We start from the raw sequence: 19158 nt of genomic DNA on the forward strand, positions 1-19158 counted from the left end.
TCAGCAGGCTCCATAAACACATTAATATTCTCAATTCTGCAAGTGAAGGAATGTTGTTTTTGTAAGAGGGTAAAAAGTTCATGTTTGCTATATTTATACATCCAGACGTACTGTAGATGAACATTGCTTTGCAAAACTATATAACATCTCAAACTGTTTTGCATTTTGTGAGGTTACGCTGACAAATTTTCATGTATTTTATTAGTATTTTTTGGTAGCACAATGCTGTGGGCTTGTTTTTCTTTAACAGAGACAGTCACAGCTGGTCAGTTATTTATGTTGAGATGAATTGAGCTAAATATAGATCTAAATACATGGCAGCACTTGAAGGGAAAAAAAATGCACAAGCAACTTGAGATTGGTGTGGAGGCTCACCTTCCAGAGAGAAAATAATCCCAAACATTTCAGAGCTACAAAACATAGTTTGTAATCAAAGCAAATTCATTTGTTGATTGTTAGAATCCTCCAATCAAAGCTCAGAACTACGTCCTATTGAGAATGAGTGCTATTGGATGATTGTTTACACATTTTGTCTTTTGAAACCGCCAAATTTTGAATTCATTTTATATTTCGGAGGGCTTATTTAAAAAAAAAAAAAGTATTACATTTCTTATACTCTTGTTTTGTTGTTGTTGGTGGTGGTGTGTTGCAAAGCTCAGCAGAGCTCAGTATAACTGCTGCTGATGTTGCAGAACCGTGTCTGCTGCAGCTGCATGGAGCGTTACTGTAATTAATCTGAGCATAAGATGCAACATTTATGTAATCATATTGCAATGTATTTTTTATTTATTTATTTATTTATTTTTTTTACAAAGAGATTAAGAGCTTTGGCATGCACGAACTGCCTGTAATGTATTCAGTGATGTTACCCTCTTTATGCCTGCTTTTCATCCCCCCGGTGAGTGTAATACTCAATAGGACGTGTCAGCGTAATTAGCTGTGTCCTGGGGTTGTGTTAGCTCACACTCACTGCCTAGCTTCAGTGGGATAAAACCTCTGTGTGTATTCATAACCTCTCTCTCTCTCTCTCTCTCTGTACCTCTGCCCTACAGAGCAGTAACTGACCTGGGTTTAATCATGTGTTATGATCATTTCACCTTCAGATGCCTTTGAAGGCTTCAGTGTCCTGAGCCCCTATTATATTCTGATTGCATGAATGAATTGCCTTCCTCAGTTTGTCTACTATATTACCCTAACACCACCTTTACACTCACACAATCTCATCCATTTTATTACTGATTCCATATATATTTATATTTGATTTTGTGCTTTTTAAGGTTCATTTAGAGAGTCATTTGTTTATCAGAGAAAATGGCAAGACCTCGTCTTTGGCATTCTGTGTCTGAGGATTTAGGCGTAGATTGCTCGGCTTATACACTGTTTTTGGTCTCTCCTTTTGAAGGTTAATGTGAGAACACTACATCACTGACATTGAGCTGTGCTTTCAGAGCTCCTTGAAGTTCGTATCCCACAGCTTCCGGTGCCACGACACTGGGAGTAATGCAACTGTGCCTCTCTGCAACATTTGCAGTTCTGGACCTCTCCCTGTGGTGCCGATATACATGCAAAAAAAAAAAAAAACTTTTAGTACAAGACTAATGAAGAACAAAATCCTCTTTAGAAAAGTTGATGTTGCCTCTTTGTCTTCAGTTTACACCTCCCGACTACATCTGCACTCTAAACGAAACCATCTGCTCCAGTGTTTATGGCAGGCTACGCATGGGGCAGTTAACTGTTAGTCTGATTAATGGGGGTCTTTGAGACAGGGTGCAGGATGATACTTAGTATTGTAAAGAGTCCATTACTCTTGTCCAGATGGTAGGCGCTGAACTCTTGAGTATGTGACGCTCGCTGGCAGTCATGGTCTGCGTTTGGCAACTGGATGCTTTACAACAGATATGCTCTGATGTACCCATTTGTTCCATCATTGGGCAGCCGTGACATTCTTACAACCCACATGCCAGGCAATTGCATTACACTGACCAACGGTCTGCAGGCATGCACATGACTGATGATGCCTTTTAATGCTCCCTGATGCAAATGCTAAATGTGCTGGCTTCTTGAAAATCAGACCAAGGAAATGTCCTTCGCTTATCTGCTAAATGATTTCCAACGTGGACAATTTTTTGGCTCTTTTTTTTTTTAGCTAGTGAGGAAAATATCTGTGATACAGAAAGAGTAAAAGAGGTCTGTCTCAGTTTGATTATGTATACTGCCAGGTTGCAAGAGAGCATGAATCGGAAGTAGAAATAGAAGAGGAACATGGGAATTATGGTAAATTTCTACATTTTCATCTTTGATTCTCAGTCGATAAATAAAATAGCCTATCTGATAGAGTGAATATTGATCACACATTTTAACATGCCTATTGAATTAGGAGGATTAAAGCCTGTAGTCATTTTGCATAGTTTGTGAACCGCAAGCAATAGTGAATAAAGTTGAAGCAAATTGCATAAAATATTTTCCCCATGGTTCAGTTTACCAGATAAATGCTAGCATGATTATGCTACGTTTGTGACGCATCAGCTCATACCCTTTGGTGATCCTCTACCCGGTAGAAACTTTGCGGATCTCCACTCGTGTAATTCCAAGAATCTGACACGCTTCCCAGGGTGGTTCTGGTAATGTGGAGTTTTTTGTGCATGCATGTGCCAGTATGCATGCAGCTGTATCTGGAGCAGCATTGTTTGTTTGCTTGTTTGTTTTTTTTCCGGCTGAATGTTTGTCCATGTCTTGTCTAAGGATGTTGTGCTAGGGATATCTCAGCTGTGCACATTGTATGCAAAACGAATCAACCTGGATTATACAAAAAGCCCCAAAAAACTCTGACGTAGCTCAAGTGACTGTTTCTCAATTCGTTGGATAATGGGGACGGGGACAGACCCATTGTCAGGGTTGTTTAGGAAAGCGAATCCTGAATCAAGTTTGTTTTGACAGCTCCTTCTGCCAGTGTCTGTACACTGGCAGAATTATTGGATAACCGAAAGACTGGCCAGATGAAAGTGCTTGTCTTATAGCGTGTCACGTTGGAATTTAGCAACAAAAAAAAAAAGTCGTAAATGAATTATATTAATATTAGAGAGTAAATGTTTATAGATGTTTTAACATCAGCCTGTGTTCATAGAAGCACTGTTTAGACTCTACCAAAGCACACCGGAATCCTTTTATATTAAAACTCTGTTATTTTTTGGCCATGTGTTATGTTATGTGCAAACCACATATTCATTGTATTTCTATTCACTGTTGTGATCCGTTTCTCTGTGTAGTTATTTTGAGATTTTCTGTGTTTAGTCCTGTTTCCCTGTGAGTCTCTGTCCTGTCCTCCCTGTTGATTGATCCCAGCTGTGTCTAGTTTCCTGATTACCCCGTGTGTATTTAAGTCCACCTGTTGTCTCTGTCTCTTGTCGGGTTTTGTGTTGGTATAGCTCTCATTTTCAGTCTTCAGTTTTGTCAGTTGCTACGGTATTTAGCTGTGTGCTATCTTTCTGCCGTGCTGCCTGATCTGGACTGTTTTGAGCATCTTCATTAAATTCATCATTTTCTTCTACAACCTGGGTCTTTGCGTCCATCCTCACCACCTCTCACTCACCGCAGATGACGATTTATAATTGCTTTATAAATATTAGAATAATCCTCTTAGTGTCTTATTTTGCATTCTTTTCAACAGTAGAAAGGATCAATTCAAACTGTAGATCAGTGGTTCCCAAACATCCCAAACAGGGACACACACAGACGTGTGTGTCCCTGTCGCTAATGTTTTTTGAGGGGGGGGGGGGGTGCAAAATGAATGTACGTAGCTGCAGCGTTTTGCTGGTTTGCTGCCATGATTCCAACACACATGAGTAGCTCTGCACAGCAGCAGCAGGTCTCCTTCACAGGTGTAAACCCAGCGCCAGGGTTGTAGCGTTCATGTTGCGTTTAAAGGCGGCTCGGAAAAACAGGTTTCAACACGTTAACAACGGATTAAACAGTTTTAACTGCGGATAAAAGTGACAGAGGACACAGATGTCGGAAATGTAGCCCCTACTGTATCAACTTGACACAGGAATAACAGAGAGTTGGCCATTCTAAGGTAAAAACGCAGCGCATACAGTGTTTTTTTTTTTTGTTGTTTTGTTTTTTGTTGTTTTGTTTTTTATTTTCATCCAGTCGGCTTCCCGCGCCGTCCTCCCCCGCCCCTGCAATGGCACGGCGCCAACTGTGGAGCGCTAGGGGGCGCGTCCCACAGTTTGGGAACCTCTGCTGTAGACTGTTTTAAGATTGAGTTGAGAGTGGTATGAGAGTCTTTACCAAAACTGATGCTGATGCTTTGAACTTTGCTTTTTAAAAATAAATAAATAAATAAATAAATAAATTAATTAATTAAAAAGCTGTTAAGTCATTTCTAATAATATAATTTAATGAACCAGAAGCAAGATGCACTGAACTCACTGCAGGAGTTGTAGATTGATGGTCTCCCGTGTTCAAGTACAGATCTCGATATTGGTATTGGATCAGATTATCGCCATCTCTATATTTACTGTATAGGGAAGTATTTTTCATACTGACTATACTTATGATGATGGAAATGACAATTATGCTCCAAAGAAATGTGGTAGCTGCATCAAAATGTTAATTTAAACTTCAGACCGTGAGTTGATATTACACTTTCTTTAATATATAAAAAGAAACAGAGAAAATATATGTTGAATAAAGTTCATCTTTTCAAATTTATGTTTTTCTACCTTTGTAGAGTCGATTCTTCTTCACCAGCTGGTCACTCTTCTGCTACTGTTAACCCTGGAGGGAAGATCATCACTCGGGGTCTGACTTACACAAACATGGACAAGAAACAAAAATGGACTCCAGGTCTTGAAGCTGTATTATTGATATTGCTGGGTCACATGACTGCAGGGCTTGAAGTTCCTCTTGATCGTAAGTATCACTCACAATAATATATAATTTGCAACCGATGCGGCGTGGTGTTTCTCTTCTGTAAACTGATATTCAGTGTTTGTGAAAAGCCTCTTCTTGCATTTGTTCCACCTTCTTCCACCAAAAATGCAAGCTAAACGTGGGAAAGCTGATTACGCTGGCTCTATCAAACTCTTAAAAAAAAAAAAAAAAAAAATGTCTTTCAAATTAATCTGCTGCTTGTTCCTTGCGAGACATCCGAAGAAACTCTAACACCTCTCCTCAATATTCTATTACCGTTGAATGGCATGTCATGGGGGACAAAAAGCTAAAGTGCTGGAAGGATGTAAGTTGCCTAAAAAAATAGCCTTGGCTTGTTGTGTGGAGTTTTTGCCTTTCAAATGTATTGATTTCCTCTTTGTGTGGCTTGGGTAACAATGTGCACGGAGTGTTTTGTTTTGTTTTGTTTGTTTGCCTTTTCGCCCAACCCCATAACTCTACTGAGCACCTTGCTTGGCTTTGGAGTGTTGCTTGAAGTATAATTTCGAAGTTAAACAATGGTAAGTCATTTACTCAGGAGAGAGATTGCTGCTTATGTCCTTGTTTGCTCCACAAATCTTGTTGAGTGTGGCTAAGCATGCGTGTTGCTTGAATCGTTCATCTCCTCATTTATGCAAAGTATCTCTACATTGAATTCAGTGCTGACGTGTGTCTGAAATACTCTTCTACGGATGTCTCGCCAGTGCCCCAACCCCCCACCATAACTCTGCAGTCCCCGAAGGATTATATCTTTGATCCACGGGAGAACATCGTCATTCACTGCGAGGCCAAAGGGAAGCCTCATCCCAGGTGAGACGGTAACTCCAAAACACTTATTGAATGATTTCATGCCGCCGCCGTGCTCGCCCCCTGCTAAATTACAGCCACTGCTTCCGAGGGCAACTTAACCTGGAGGCAAGGGGAGAAGATAAATTGCCATAGCAACCGTCGTCTTGGAGATCAGGCGGTTAAGAAACACACCCGGAAGAGTGGATTAGCAGCTGCTCTGATTTTGCCACCAGTCGTTGGATCAAATACGTTACAATCAGGGCAAATTGAATCAAAGACTTTAACGAATTTGAAACATGACAAATCACATCAATATTTTATTAATTTGCCAATGCACGGCTGTCCACCTAAACTTGACAGATTGGGCAGGGAGAGCATAAATTAGAAGCAGACATCCGCAACTTATGCGGGAGTATCTGTTGACAGAACGTTTGTTTAACATGGAATCAACCAATTGGGGCATTATGGAAGACTGGCAAGGAAAAACAAATCAATTGTCAAAAATGCTAGAAGAAATCCCCTTTTAAAGTTGGTTACAAACTTTGTAGGGAACACAGCGAGATTATATGAAGATGAGTCCAAAACTGAACTTTTCACTCAAAATATAAAACCTCTGTTTGTGAGGCAGAACACTATTACTGCAGCACAACAATCCTCACGCTCAAACATGGTTCTTGAAGCATCATAACGTAGGAAAGTTGTTCTTCAGCAGGGTCAGGGAAGCTGGTCAGAGTGTATTTGTGTATTTGAAGATGGATGAAAATGATCTGAGATTCTGCATGAATAAGACTTTTATTGTAACACTGGTGAGCAATAAAACCATTTATTTTTATACAATTAAAATTAAGATGTTTGGACAAAAATTATTTGTTCTTCACAAAGCGCCAAAGCTGACGTCAAAACATTAGTCGTTTTATGTATTTCAGAAATGGCCTGCAGTATTTCTTTCTTTTTTTTTTCTTTTTTTTTTGCTTCTATTCCTTCTAAGCTACATTATTTACTCTTGTCATCTGTAGCTTTTCATGGACAAGGAACGGCACCAACTTTGATGTGGAGAAGGACTCCAAAGTCCTGATGAAGCCCGGTTCAGGAACGCTGGTCATTGATATCAGTGGAGAAAAGGCTGATGCCTACGAGGGAACATACCAGTGTACAGCTAGCAATGAGCACGGCAAAGCTCTGTCCAATACCATTATGATCAGGCAGTCAAGTAAGACACCTCAATAAATAATAGTCAGTTATTCCTAACTGTCTGTGTTTTTAAAACACCCTCGTTTGGTCATCGTGACTCGCAGGGTCCCCCTTGTGGTCAAAGGAGAAAAATGAAGTGATTTCGGTGCAGAAGGGGGTTTCTCTCGTGCTTCCGTGTCGACCCCCGGCAGGCCTGCCTCCTCCTGTCATTTTTTGGATGGATAACAGTGAGTCGCTTGAACGTAAACTTTGCTGCGCTCTTGTAAAAGAACACCGACTCATTAATCACACCCGGCATGCCGTTTCCCCCCCTCAGACTTCCAGAAGCTGCCGCTGAATAAGCGGGTGTCCCAGGCCCTGAACGGAGACCTGTACTTTTCCAACGTTCTCCCAGAAGACACCCGGAGCGATTACATCTGCTACGCTCGCTTTCCATACACGCAGACCATCCAGCAGAAGCAGCCCATCTCTGTCGTTGTGCTCAACAGTAAGTCCAGGCAGTGAACGTTTGTTTTGTCTGTGTAAGTCGAGATGTGGCTGCCACTGTTTGTGTAAAAGTTCAAAGGGTGAGGCTTCTTTTGCAAAGCGCTGCACATTCTCTCCAGGTAATCCTGGATGTATTTGATAATGCAGTGCACATCTTTCGGTGTCACAACGGTTCCAGCGCAACACTTAAAAAAATGTTATTGAAGGAGAAAGTAAACATCAACTTTATACTTCCTGGTATTGCCTGGTTATCATGTTTCTTTTGTCATATTCCAGTGGAAACAATGAATGAGACTTTGGCTGCTTATAGTATGACTGATTTCTATAGTGGTGAATGCTGTTGGTGTATTCCCAGTGTGAACCCTGCCTTGTGTTTTACCCCCTGGCATAAACATGCTCCTTTTAACTTGGCCTCAACACACTCCCTGTGTGGTTACATTAACACGCAACACAATTCTCTCCCGCTTCTCAAATTGAAGAGTATATTAAAGAATAAATACAGATGTATAAAACATGCGTCTTTCTTTTATTCTGGTACAATAAATTATTTTCTGTCCCATCTTATTACATTTAGAAAATAGTTTGACTGTTTGACTAATTGTCATAAATATCCCTTCCTGACTTCTCATCTCCACATACTAAGCTTCTCTTATAAATGTCATGGTGAGACCAACATCTAAGCTAGCTGCTGCTCTGGCTTGACTCTGATTCCCACCTGTTTCCTCATGTGATCAGGTAATCCAGAGGGGGAGCGTCGCCCCGGTTTCAAATTGCCAAGCGGCAGCACGAGCAACAAGATGGTTCTGAGAGGAGAGACTCTTGAACTGGAATGCATCGCTGAGGGATTGTAAGTTGGCTTTTTTTTTAAAAATACGTTTTGAACTTCTTCCAACATTTTGTCACATTAAAACCACTAAATTCAGCATGTTTTGTTGGGATTTTATATGATAAACCAACACAAAGTGGTGCATACAACACAAATTGCATAAAAAACAAAAACGGTCTCATGAAGTCGATCTTTGTGTTTTCTGCGACAGACCCACTCCTGATATTTCATGGCAGAAGGATGCAGGGAAGCTGCCGAGTGGCAGGGCGCTCTTTTCCAACTTCAACAAAACGCTGAAGATTTCCAACGTGAATGAAGACGATGCCGGCGAATACCGCTGCACGGCGACTAACAAGCTGGGCTCTGCGCATCACCTAATTAAAGTCGCCGTTAAAGGTCTGAAGATCGGCAAAGAATTTTATGTACTGTTGTCTCTTCATCAATTTTGAAATAAAAAAAAAAAGCATTTTGCTTGTCAGCTTCCTCTAACGTCATCATATAAACATATATAAAGACAAGCATATCTAAAGACTTGGAGTCATGTTCTCAGTAATCTCATTGTGCGTTTTTATTCTCCCTCCCCAGCTGCTCCTTTCTGGATCAGTGCTCCCAGGAACCTGATACTGGCTCCGAATGAGACCGGCATCCTAACCTGCCGTGTTAATGGAAATCCCAAGCCAAAAATTAATTGGTTTGTGAATGGACGTCCAATACAGGGTAAAAAAAAAAAAAACAAACCCAACAGACTATCTGTATCTGTTCACTGTAATAGACACTACGGTAAAACAAAATACAGGCAAATTCCATCAAATGCTGCATTGCAGTTACCTGAAGTGCCAGAAAACCGTGTGTCGGAATGACAAAAGTGTCTCCTTTTTTATTTTCCCTAGATGTTTATGAAGAAAATGGCCCAAAGATAGAGGAGGACACCGTGATTCTCAGCAACGTGCAGTCGGGAAGCAGTGCCGTCTTCCAGTGCAATGCGTCCAATGAGTTTGGTTACTTGATGGCTAATGCGTTTGTCAATGTGCTGGGTAAGCTTTAAAGTCATCTAGCCATTAGCGTACCTTCACATACGCAGACGTGCACGTGTGCGATGAAATCCAGCAACAATGTCTATCTGTGCACTCAACAGCTGAAGCACCAAGAGTTCTCACTCTGCCAAACCAAGTGTACCGAGTCATCATGAACCACCGGGCGCTGCTCGACTGCGCCTCCTTCGGCTCACCAATACCAACCATCGCATGGTAGGAGTTCGAAACCCAAACCAAGTTGGTCACTGTTCCATTTTGTCGTTTTCTTACTCTGGTCCCATCCGTAGACATTATTAACAGACTTGACAGACGTCTGCCACTACTTTTCTTCTGTTTCCAGAAACCACGATAACAAAAATGTCCTTTTCAATTTCTCAATACAGGTTTAAAGATGGTCAGACCAACATAAAGGACGGCGACTCCTATGTGATCCATGAGAACGGCACACTGGAAATCAACGTGGCCCAGCCTCTACACAGTGGGAAGTACACCTGCACCGCCACCAATAACCTAGGATTCAAAGAGAATGATGTCTTCCTGGAAGTTAAAGGTCAGTAAGAGATAGAAATATTGCTTTAATGGTTCTGCTTATAGTCACTGTTCTAGCTGTAAATATCGATTACCATTAACGCTGTGCACCAGAACCCACTCGCATCCTCACCCAGCCGACGTACAAGAAGGTGCAGAGAGGAATGAGTGCTCTGTTTGAGTGTAAAGTCAAACACGACAAGACCCTTATGCCCACCATGACATGGCTGAAAGACAACGGAGAGCTACCGGACGATCAGAGGTACAGCAGACCTTCAGATAAAAACACAACAGTAACGATAATGATACTAAAACATCTTCATCGGTGATACACCCAGGTTTGAGGTGGGCGATGAGAGTCTGATCATCAGAGATGTGACGGATGATGACGCAGGCACTTACACCTGCATCACAAACACCATTCTGGATCAGGACTCTGCGAGTGCTACACTGACTGTTGTTGGTGCGTTGACACATTTTTTGGCTTTAAACGTGTTATTCTCTGACGCATAAAACATGTAAATTTTTATTGCCTTTTCGCTATTCTACGTTAATTTGAAAAAAAAACATTGCAAACATTGACGATTGGTGATGGTGCACAACGTGACTGAGCACCCAGGGCAGCAGGGCCTTGAGGGTGACTCAAGCACCTGGGGAGGGGGGGAGAAGGTAGGTGGAGGGAAATCACACGTAATCTGATTTATTGCTGACATGTTTCAATTTGGACTGGATCATAGCCCAGGACTTCATTCAAGCAAGAACAATCACTTATTATAATCTACCTTTAGACTCCATGAATTCAAATGACTGTCCTCTTCTTTTATCTTTGCTGATTCTGTTATAACCTAATGCTTCAGTTGTGTTTTTTCCTGCCTTTTCTTGCATTTCAAAAATATCTTAATACTAACAGCTTATCTTCTTCTTTCACTTTCCTCTATTTTCCTTGCTATCAGAGGCAACTCCTCCTCCACCAGTTGTGTTAGGTAAACATAGAGCTTTCATTCAGTCCATCTGGTCCATTTTGTCATGTCCTGGATATACATTTTTGGCATTTTAGTTTCTTCTCCATGTCCACGGTTCTTCGATGAAACCGTTTTCACATTCTCTCTTGTCAGAACTGTGGGTGTGTGTATAAGCATCATTAATTGTTTTTTATTTTTTCTTTTTTTTTCTTTCATTCAGTTCAGCATTGAGGTTTAATGAGCTAAAAGTGGAAAAACCTGTGTGGGAGATATACAATTGCTGGAAAAAAAAACCCCTAATTTCACCAAAAACTTGGTAAACTTACGCAAACGTGTTAGTGATTCGCAAGTCATCATGAAGTGAATGTAGAAAAAAACAAAACAAAACATACATTCCACCAAAAGGCTCATGCTGAATTTTAACGATTTGCTTTTGTCATCATAAAGGTACATTAACTATGTCTTTTTAAACTCAAACATGTTTATAAAGACATGTTTTTAACAACAAAAAGCCTACCGGCGGGATGTCGAGTACTAGCTTTTACTCTGACCGGTCTTACAGAAAAGCCGGACCCTCCGACTGACCTGGAGCTCACCGACCAGATGGAGAGAAGTGTTCAGCTCACCTGGATCCCTGGAGATGAAAACAACAGTCCAATACAGAGTACGAAATATTGATTGGTTCATTCATTCATTTTTGCACTTTACTATTGTTCGGTGTCAGATTTGAACTGGTAACAAATGAAAAAACGTAAATTCCCGTGTGAACCTCTCTTTACACTGTTTCTTATGTTGCCACTTCTATAAAACATTTTTTTGCATGAGTCAAAACATGAAGAAATTTACTCATATTATGATACCCCAGGTTGTGATGATCTCACTGGACATGCTACACAGTATAAAATGCATAGTAAAGAGATGCTAACATGATTATTCCTCTGCCATCAAATTGCAGTGCAGAAACTCGGTAGTCAAATTGGCAGTTTAGAGTCAAGATCCTTACTTTTCCAATCTATATGGTCTCAGTAACATTGCCCATTTTTCTTTTCCAGACTTTTTGATTGAATACATGGATCTACTCCACCAGCCAGGAGTTTGGGTCAACCTCACAGAAGTTTCTGGTACCACCACCACGGCCCGGCTCCAGCTCTCTCCGTACGTCTACTACACGTTCAGAGTGCTGGCTCAAAATGACGTCGGCTACAGCGACCCCAGTGAGCCCTCTGCACAGTACAGGACCAACCCTTCAGGTAGCAAGGACTTTTCACAAATTACTTATCGAGTAGTTCATGTTTAAGGTTCCCAGATGTACAGAGTGAGCTGCGCGTTATCTGATTTTCCTCAGCTCCGGATGAAAATCCAACAAATGTGGAAGGAGCAGGAACCGAGTCTGACAACTTGGTCATCTCTTGGAAGGTTTGAAGGATTTGATTTTGTTTAGTTGGATTTAAAATCGTTTTCCTCAGCCTGTTAGTCAATAGACTCTTTTACATTTGTCTTGCGTAGCCCCTCACAGGATTTCAGTCAAACGGTCCGGGACTGCAGTACAAGGTGCAGTGGAGACAAAAGGACGTGGAAGACGACTGGACCTCGAAGAACGTTCTCAACGATTCCCAGCTCATTGTTTCTGGAACACCAACCTATGTGGCCTATGAAATAAAAGTTCAGGCCTTTAACAACTACGGCAACGCGCCTGAACCCACAGTTGTGATTGGATACTCGGGAGAAGACAGTGAGTGAATTTTCTGGATGTTTCCAATGAAGTAATTTTCTATGCTGATGACTAACACTGGTGTCTCTCCACTTGGCAGAGCCTTTGTCTGCTCCTGGTAGAGTCCAGGTCACTGTTCCCAACAGCACACTGGCAGAAGTTCAGTGGGAACCGGTATCAAACCCCTCTGTCCGAGGTGAACTTCAAGGATACAGGGTACTTTTTTTTTTCTTGGATCAATGTGCTTTGAAATCTTGACTTTAGTTACTCAAATAAGCCAGAACATTTGGTGGCCAGGCTTTAAAATAGCGCTTATGTCCTTGTGTCTTTTATCTAGGTGTACTACCGTCGGGTGCGAGGCCAGCAAGACCAAGAGGAAGAAGCAGACGAGCAGGAGCAAATTTTGACTTTCAGCGGTAACCGCAGTGAGGGAATGCTGCCAGGGCTTCAGCCTTACAGCGTCTACGACCTCTTCATCAAGGTGTTCAATAACAAAGGAGAAGGACCTCCCAGCCCCAAAAAGACGTTTGAAACCCCCGAAGGAGGTGTGTGTATATAAGGTCTAGCATTATCCTCTGAAAAGTTGGCTTTCATTCCAGAGATTTCTAGTACATAATAAATCCTGACTGTGACTTTACTTTGTATTTCAGTTCCAGATCTTCCTTCTTTTTTGAGTGTGACTGACCACGGTTTGGACACTCTTACGCTAAAGTGGGGCCCACCTTTGAGCAACAATGGACGCCTTACAGGATACACTCTCAAATACCACCCTGGTAGGGGTAACCAGACAACCTAATAACTCGTTTTCTCTTCTGCTTTTATGTAGTCGTTCATTTCCCATCACTGACTTCTTTCTGCTTCCTCAACAGTTAACACCACAAGTGAACTGGGACCAGTCAAGGAAGTGACCTTTCCAGCCAACGTGACCACCATCACACTGACCAGCCTGAACACAAGCGTGCTCTATAAGTTTTACTTGAAGGCTCGGACAAGAAAAGGCCCCGGCCCTGAAATCACAGAAGAGGCGTCTACAGCCATGGATACAGGTATGGCCTTGTGTGCTTTCGGTTTTTATCTTGAGGTGATTCACTCCAAAATTCTGAGAGAAAAGGTCAGTATCTTACAAAAGCTAGGGTTAAAGACTCCTTTAAAACTGACAACCATGAGGAGGCTCTTCTTTATCCCCCACTTAATGTCTTACAGGCCTGTCTTTGTCTTTTCTTTTCTCTTTTAAGCTCTTATTCAGCCCACTATACAGCCAGGCAAAGGTAACATGTTTGCATGACACGTTTTTTTTTTTTTTTTTTTTTTTTTTCCATTAGAAAACCAAAACAAACCCTAGGATGTCATATTTTATAGGTATATTTAGAGTTAATCCTAGATATTTACAAGTTAAATTGACATGTAACCTTTTTTTTTCCTCACTATGTGACTTAAAATCAGGCAAGAAGTTTCCTGTTTCAGGTCATTTACGATTACTACAATTATTTCTATTTCCTAAATATCAACAACTTGTTTGGTCATTTATCCTTATAGATGGTATTTTGGAGGCATTTGGCACCTTCAGACATTTGGAAGCCCTACCCAAGGATAAATCAGACTTATGGAGGTTCGCGAATCTCTTCCTGGTACCTTTGGTTATTTCTTTTCATTTCTCTATAATATCCAACAAGGAAGCAACACAACATACCTACTGGTATGCTATGGTACCTACTGCCTCTAATTAGCTCGTATGTTAAACCTTTCAGAAGCTTACAATGCCATGAAATCATCATTTGAGCTTCCAAACAAAGATTAATGGTGTAGTAATTATAGTGTATGTTAATTTTTGACTTTGAAGAAAGACAAAAAAAAAATCTGTGAGGATTTTGGTAATCCTTGCTGAGCTGGAACAGGAAACATTCAAATCTGATTTAATGTCACATTGAGAAAAACAAAGTTATGCATGTTAATGAGCTGTATGTATGTATCTCACCTTTATGCACACTGCCTTGTTGCTATGCTTGCACTCTCCATCTGTATAATCTAACTCTATAACGTATTTCCTTCGCCTTGTTACCCTCTGCTACCTGTTGTCTTTGATCTGCTACATAAGAGATTTTAATCAAGCCCAGTTTGTTGGTACGCCTGTCTTGTAATTCAGATCTGGCTTATTTCGGTCTGGATGCAACGATCAATTCAGTGTTTGATCGAGTTCTGAATTACAAAGCTCAGAGGTAGCACAGAATATCTGATCTCTGTTTCTCAGTACTGTATGTTGCCTTTTGTCACGTGCTCTGTATGTGTGTTGTCTTACTCTTTCCGTGTCCTTTCAGGCCCCACAGAGCCCCCTCACCCAACCTCCCCCATCACTCTGTCTCTACATCCCCCGCTTCACAAGGGTACAAGCACTTCCCATGTCTACCCTGGCTTACACTGAGTGCTGCAAAAATGGTTTCCCTTAAAAGTAGACCCCAAAAGAACCTATTAAGTCATTTATTTATTGAAGAGAGATGTTTTTTTGTTTGTTTGTTATTTTTAGATATCATACATTGGGGAAACTAACCTTTGCTGATCAACATTAAGTTCTGGACATATATTCTGACTTTTCTTTTTTTCTTTTTTTTGTTTCTTATCATACTTCAAGTTCTTAGTCGATAAAATGGTCACGCTGCCGTCGACACAGTGCCACATTTGATAGTTTTTTTTAAAATCAACGAATAAATGACACATATTTGTGTGGTTTCTAAATGATGTGGTATTGATCTATGTAGAAATGAAGGCATTTTTACCTTTTCTTGTGTGATTGGTACTCCAGGGTAACAATAGTCTTTACAAGGAATTGTCGTTTTTGCAACAACTACTGTATTTATTTCCTTCTTTATCACAGAAAAGGTTAGAAAAAACATACATTTGCGACTTATAAAAAAAAATAGTACTCTTTTCTTGTTTTCTAAATTACTTTGTAGGCTTAATTTTGAAATTATGTACGTAACCAAAATGTGCAAAAATGATTGTGCGAACTTCACGTGCATGAATACACTGACTTTTGACTCTTTAGTAGCAATTAAAATTTTATTTTGTAGGTTTTTTAAAAAATATATATATATATAATAACTTGATCATAATGAAAAAAAAATTCTAAGCTGAAATTTCTCTTTCATATTTAAATAAGAACATCTGTTTTCTCTTTTGTCTGCCCAGTGACTTCTGCTGGGTCTGTGTTCGGAACGGTTAACGCATCTGTGTCAGAGGAAGGCCTAGTGATCAGTTGGGAATACTTTGGACACAATAAGAATTTATTTGTGGAATATGCTGTAGAAAACAGTAAGGGATCTCCTTGCTTCCTCCATTTTCCATGTGCATACAGCTCTTCCAAACGTTGTCCGACTCTAATCCCTCTCCATGCGCTGCACCACTTCCAGGTGATGAGTGGAAAAGGGAGTCAGTAAATGGTACACATTCGCATACTATAAAAGGCCTAAAGCCTGGGACGTCCTATTCTGTGTGCGTGGTAGCTAGAGATGGCGCCGGCCCGGCGGTCCACAAGACCAATGAAGTGTCGGTCACAGTGCCAGGTGAGGCGGCGTGCCTCGGGGTGCAAGGCTGTCTTTTGTGTTCGATTTAAGTCGGTTTTCTGTTGTTTTCAGTCACCAGGCATCGACTGTTGCAGTCAGCCGTGAATGTAGTCGTTTTGTAGCTGTCGTCATTTACTTCAGGTCATTTTCATTTCACCTGCTCCTCACGCCATGTTTCAGATTTTGTTCTTTTTTTCTAAAATAGTTGATCTCTTGAAAAGATCTTGTTTGTCAAAAAGATTTAATTGAGAATTTGGGAGGAGTTTGTGTCCAATCAGACCTACCTTCAGTGGTGTTTTACTCAATAGTTGTGATGCATGTATAATCCGAAAGCAACTCCTACAGGAATAAACTCAAATCTTCACAGACGAGAACACATGAGGGAATCTGAACTGCGCTGTGTTCAAATCCTTAAATCTTCTCTCTGGACTCATATAATATCCAGAAAAAAAAAATCACAATTTTTTACTCAATAAAAGGATTATGAAAGACATGACATGTTAAATATGAAAGCACAATAAATAAACTTCAAGAAAAAAAGAACAAAGCAAAATGAATGTCGCATATGACATTAATAATTACTCTAATATCATTTTTTTTTCTGTTATTTGTGTTCTATTCTCTCGGTCATTTTACTTAATGTTTCAAAAAAAAAAATCTGCATGTTGATCCATCTTTGAATTTTCATTTCAAAGTTTGAAGTCTCTGTTAACTTTAGTTTTGGACTCCATGACAAGAACCACCCAAACATTTAAGTTTCTCTATTAATGTAAAAAGATGCACCAAGATTAGTGGCAGATTTCTGATCTCCAGTTTGATCAAACCTAAAACAAGACTTAATGTTTTTTTTTTGTTTTTTTTGTTTTGTTCCATTCTCACAATGTGAGCAGTCAATAAATATTTGTAAGAGTGGCCACTATGTGAGTGGGTAGGATTACTAACCGTAGCAATTTTCTTTATTTGTATGTTAATGGAAATTATGGACTTTAGCTTAAATTTCAACTTTTATAAATCCAGCAGGTTCAATAACAAGAGAGTCAAAACCTCGGAAGGATAAGACAGAAGAACAGTTGCTTCCTTTTTATTTATAACTACTTGGATGAGCTCAAGATATGTTTTATGTGAAAACAGTCTCGTCTCAACAATTTCTACTTTTGTGCTTTTTCAGACTTAATTTTAAACACCCCACTGCTACAGAAAATAGCTAAGTTTTGAGCTTAGCTACGTTTGTAGTGCATCTTGTTTCCTAATTTGCCAATAGGAAAGATTTCATGCTTTTAATGTTCTAACCAGACAGTCGTTGGTTAGAACGACGACTGTTGTTTTAACAAGCTAAGTTAGCCATTTTCAGATCTCCCGCCCATTTATTGGTGCATCTCTTCAAATGTACTCAGCCGGTTGTTCTCACTCTTTCCATTTGTTCTTTTTCCGCCTTCCTGTCTCTCTCCGTCTTTTCCTCCAGCTGTCCCCAACCGGCAGGTAGACATCGCCACGCAGGGCTGGTTCATCGGACTGATGTGCGCCATCGCTCTGCTGATCTTGGTGCTTCTCATCGTATGCTTCATCAAGAGAAACAAAGGTGGCAAATATCCAGGTAAAGCACAGCTGGCACCAGTAAACTGCATAACTGCGGAGAGTGCATATTTAAAAGGCTCTCATTGTGGTGTCTGCAGTTAAAGAGAAAGAAGATGCCCATCAAGACCCAGAGATCCAGCCTATGAAGGAGGACGATGGGACATTCGGGGAGTACAGGTGAGAGAAAACACTCTCTACAATAGACTAACAGTAAGAAATACATGTGTTTTCTTTTTGTGTTTTCTTTTAATTTACTTTATGTATGTAAACCATGTCGTCAGGTTACAGAGACACTCCCCTTCACCCGGCTCCATTTTCAAACGCTCCATCGAGGCAAGGCAAAATTCACAACATGCTTTTGTTTTACCAACTCACCTTTTCATTGGCCGTCTAATTGACCCTGTAATCCTGAAAAGGTTTTGATTAATCCACAGTACTTTAGCTTTAAGCAATACCCAGTCATGTACACTAACTAGTTCTAAAAGGTTGAAACAAATGCATTATTAGTTGTTTTGTTTGTTTGTTTGTTTGTTTTTTTCAGTGAGATCATCTTGCTTTAGCAGATGTAATTAAGAACCTTGACATAATGATGACATTATTAGGTCAAGGTATATTTTGGAATTTAGAGATATAGTTTCTTTGGTTTAACTATTAAAGGAGCTCTGTTTGTTTGTCTTCTACTTTCCATTTGCATGCTTTCTTTACAAAGATGCAAATGGAAACTTGCATCTTTGTAAGTTTTCATCTTTGTGAGATATATATACATATATATTTTCTGTGGCCAAAAACTAATGAATTATCCACAAAGTGCTGTTTATGTAAATTTGCGTTTTTATCTTTCTCCTCTGTGGGATTTAGGTCAATCGAGAGGTAAGACATGCAATAAAACCAGCATGCACCTAACGCAACCCTCGGTTGCTTTTAAAGCGCTTTCTAACTTTAGTGGATTAATCTGTGGGGACAAGCAGCTTCAGCGCAGACCCTGTTTACACCTGGCATTAAGGTGACAGTCTTGTTCATTTAAATAACATTTAATAACTTGAACGTTAGTGTCAGGAAACCAGACATTGCTGTCTTTTAAAGCTGTCTTAGTCTCCTTGTTAGTTTTTATTTGTTTTTGAGCAATGGATATGTATAGATCTGTTAAAAAGCTTTAATATAAATTTATCTATTTTTTGTAGTTCCATAATGTCACCCTGATGCGTATATCTGCTTTTACCATCGTCTAGTTGCTCTTCAAAATGGGAAAGACAAGCTTTTATGCCATTGGATCCTCATTAGTTGTAAAATATTTCCTTGCCTAAATTTGAAGGGAGTAGTCCAAGAATTTTTTTGTGACTTGTTTTAGTGCAGCACAGAGGAGCGTTACATTTCCAGCTTTATTTCAAACCATCTGTAATGTGTCAATAATCGGTTATCAGCTTCTCTACGGTTTTAAAAAGATACTTAAAAGTTATCCCCTCCAGTTAATACCATGTGTAACTGGGTCTGTATTACCTTAGTAAACGGTCCAACACAAAAAGAGTTGCTTTTATTTACCCTATTTTCATAATTTTAACAAATAAAT

At 40.1% G+C, this 19158-nt stretch overlaps 1 protein-coding gene across 9 annotated transcripts in view; it reads left to right on the forward strand.

Annotated features, from left to right (window-relative positions):
- Positions 1-19158, forward strand: part of nrcama (neuronal cell adhesion molecule a) — a 49921-nt gene that overhangs the window by 26848 nt on the left and 3915 nt on the right. Inside the window, exons 3-32 of one of the 9 annotated variants that reach the window (XM_016664318.1) lie at positions 4733-4914; positions 5222-5239; positions 5637-5742; positions 6738-6931; positions 7017-7139; positions 7229-7399; positions 8134-8245; positions 8436-8620; positions 8810-8941; positions 9115-9258; positions 9360-9471; positions 9642-9808; positions 9901-10048; positions 10125-10249; positions 10740-10769; positions 11311-11412; positions 11801-11998; positions 12094-12164; positions 12255-12480; positions 12560-12675; positions 12797-13004; positions 13110-13232; positions 13329-13505; positions 13695-13727; positions 14775-14840; positions 15643-15767; positions 15863-16016; positions 17479-17610; positions 17690-17768; positions 18450-18461. In XM_016664318.1, the coding sequence (XP_016519804.1) occupies positions 4733-4914; positions 5222-5239; positions 5637-5742; positions 6738-6931; positions 7017-7139; positions 7229-7399; positions 8134-8245; positions 8436-8620; positions 8810-8941; positions 9115-9258; positions 9360-9471; positions 9642-9808; positions 9901-10048; positions 10125-10249; positions 10740-10769; positions 11311-11412; positions 11801-11998; positions 12094-12164; positions 12255-12480; positions 12560-12675; positions 12797-13004; positions 13110-13232; positions 13329-13505; positions 13695-13727; positions 14775-14840; positions 15643-15767; positions 15863-16016; positions 17479-17610; positions 17690-17768; positions 18450-18461 (3771 nt within the window). The remainder of the gene's footprint in view (positions 1-4732; positions 4915-5221; positions 5240-5636; positions 5743-6737; positions 6932-7016; positions 7140-7228; positions 7400-8133; positions 8246-8435; positions 8621-8809; positions 8942-9114; positions 9259-9359; positions 9472-9641; positions 9809-9900; positions 10049-10124; positions 10250-10739; positions 10770-11310; positions 11413-11800; positions 11999-12093; positions 12165-12254; positions 12481-12559; positions 12676-12796; positions 13005-13109; positions 13233-13328; positions 13506-13694; positions 13728-14774; positions 14841-15642; positions 15768-15862; positions 16017-17478; positions 17611-17689; positions 17769-18449; positions 18462-19158) is intronic. The other 8 variants (XM_016664321.1, XM_007578842.2, XM_016664324.1 and 5 more) reach the window with 8 other exon arrangements.

Source organism: Poecilia formosa, unplaced genomic scaffold (genome assembly GCF_000485575.1).
Source record: "Poecilia formosa unplaced genomic scaffold, Poecilia_formosa-5.1.2 Scaffold9, whole genome shotgun sequence".
Taxonomy (NCBI): Eukaryota; Metazoa; Chordata; class Actinopteri; order Cyprinodontiformes; family Poeciliidae; genus Poecilia; species Poecilia formosa.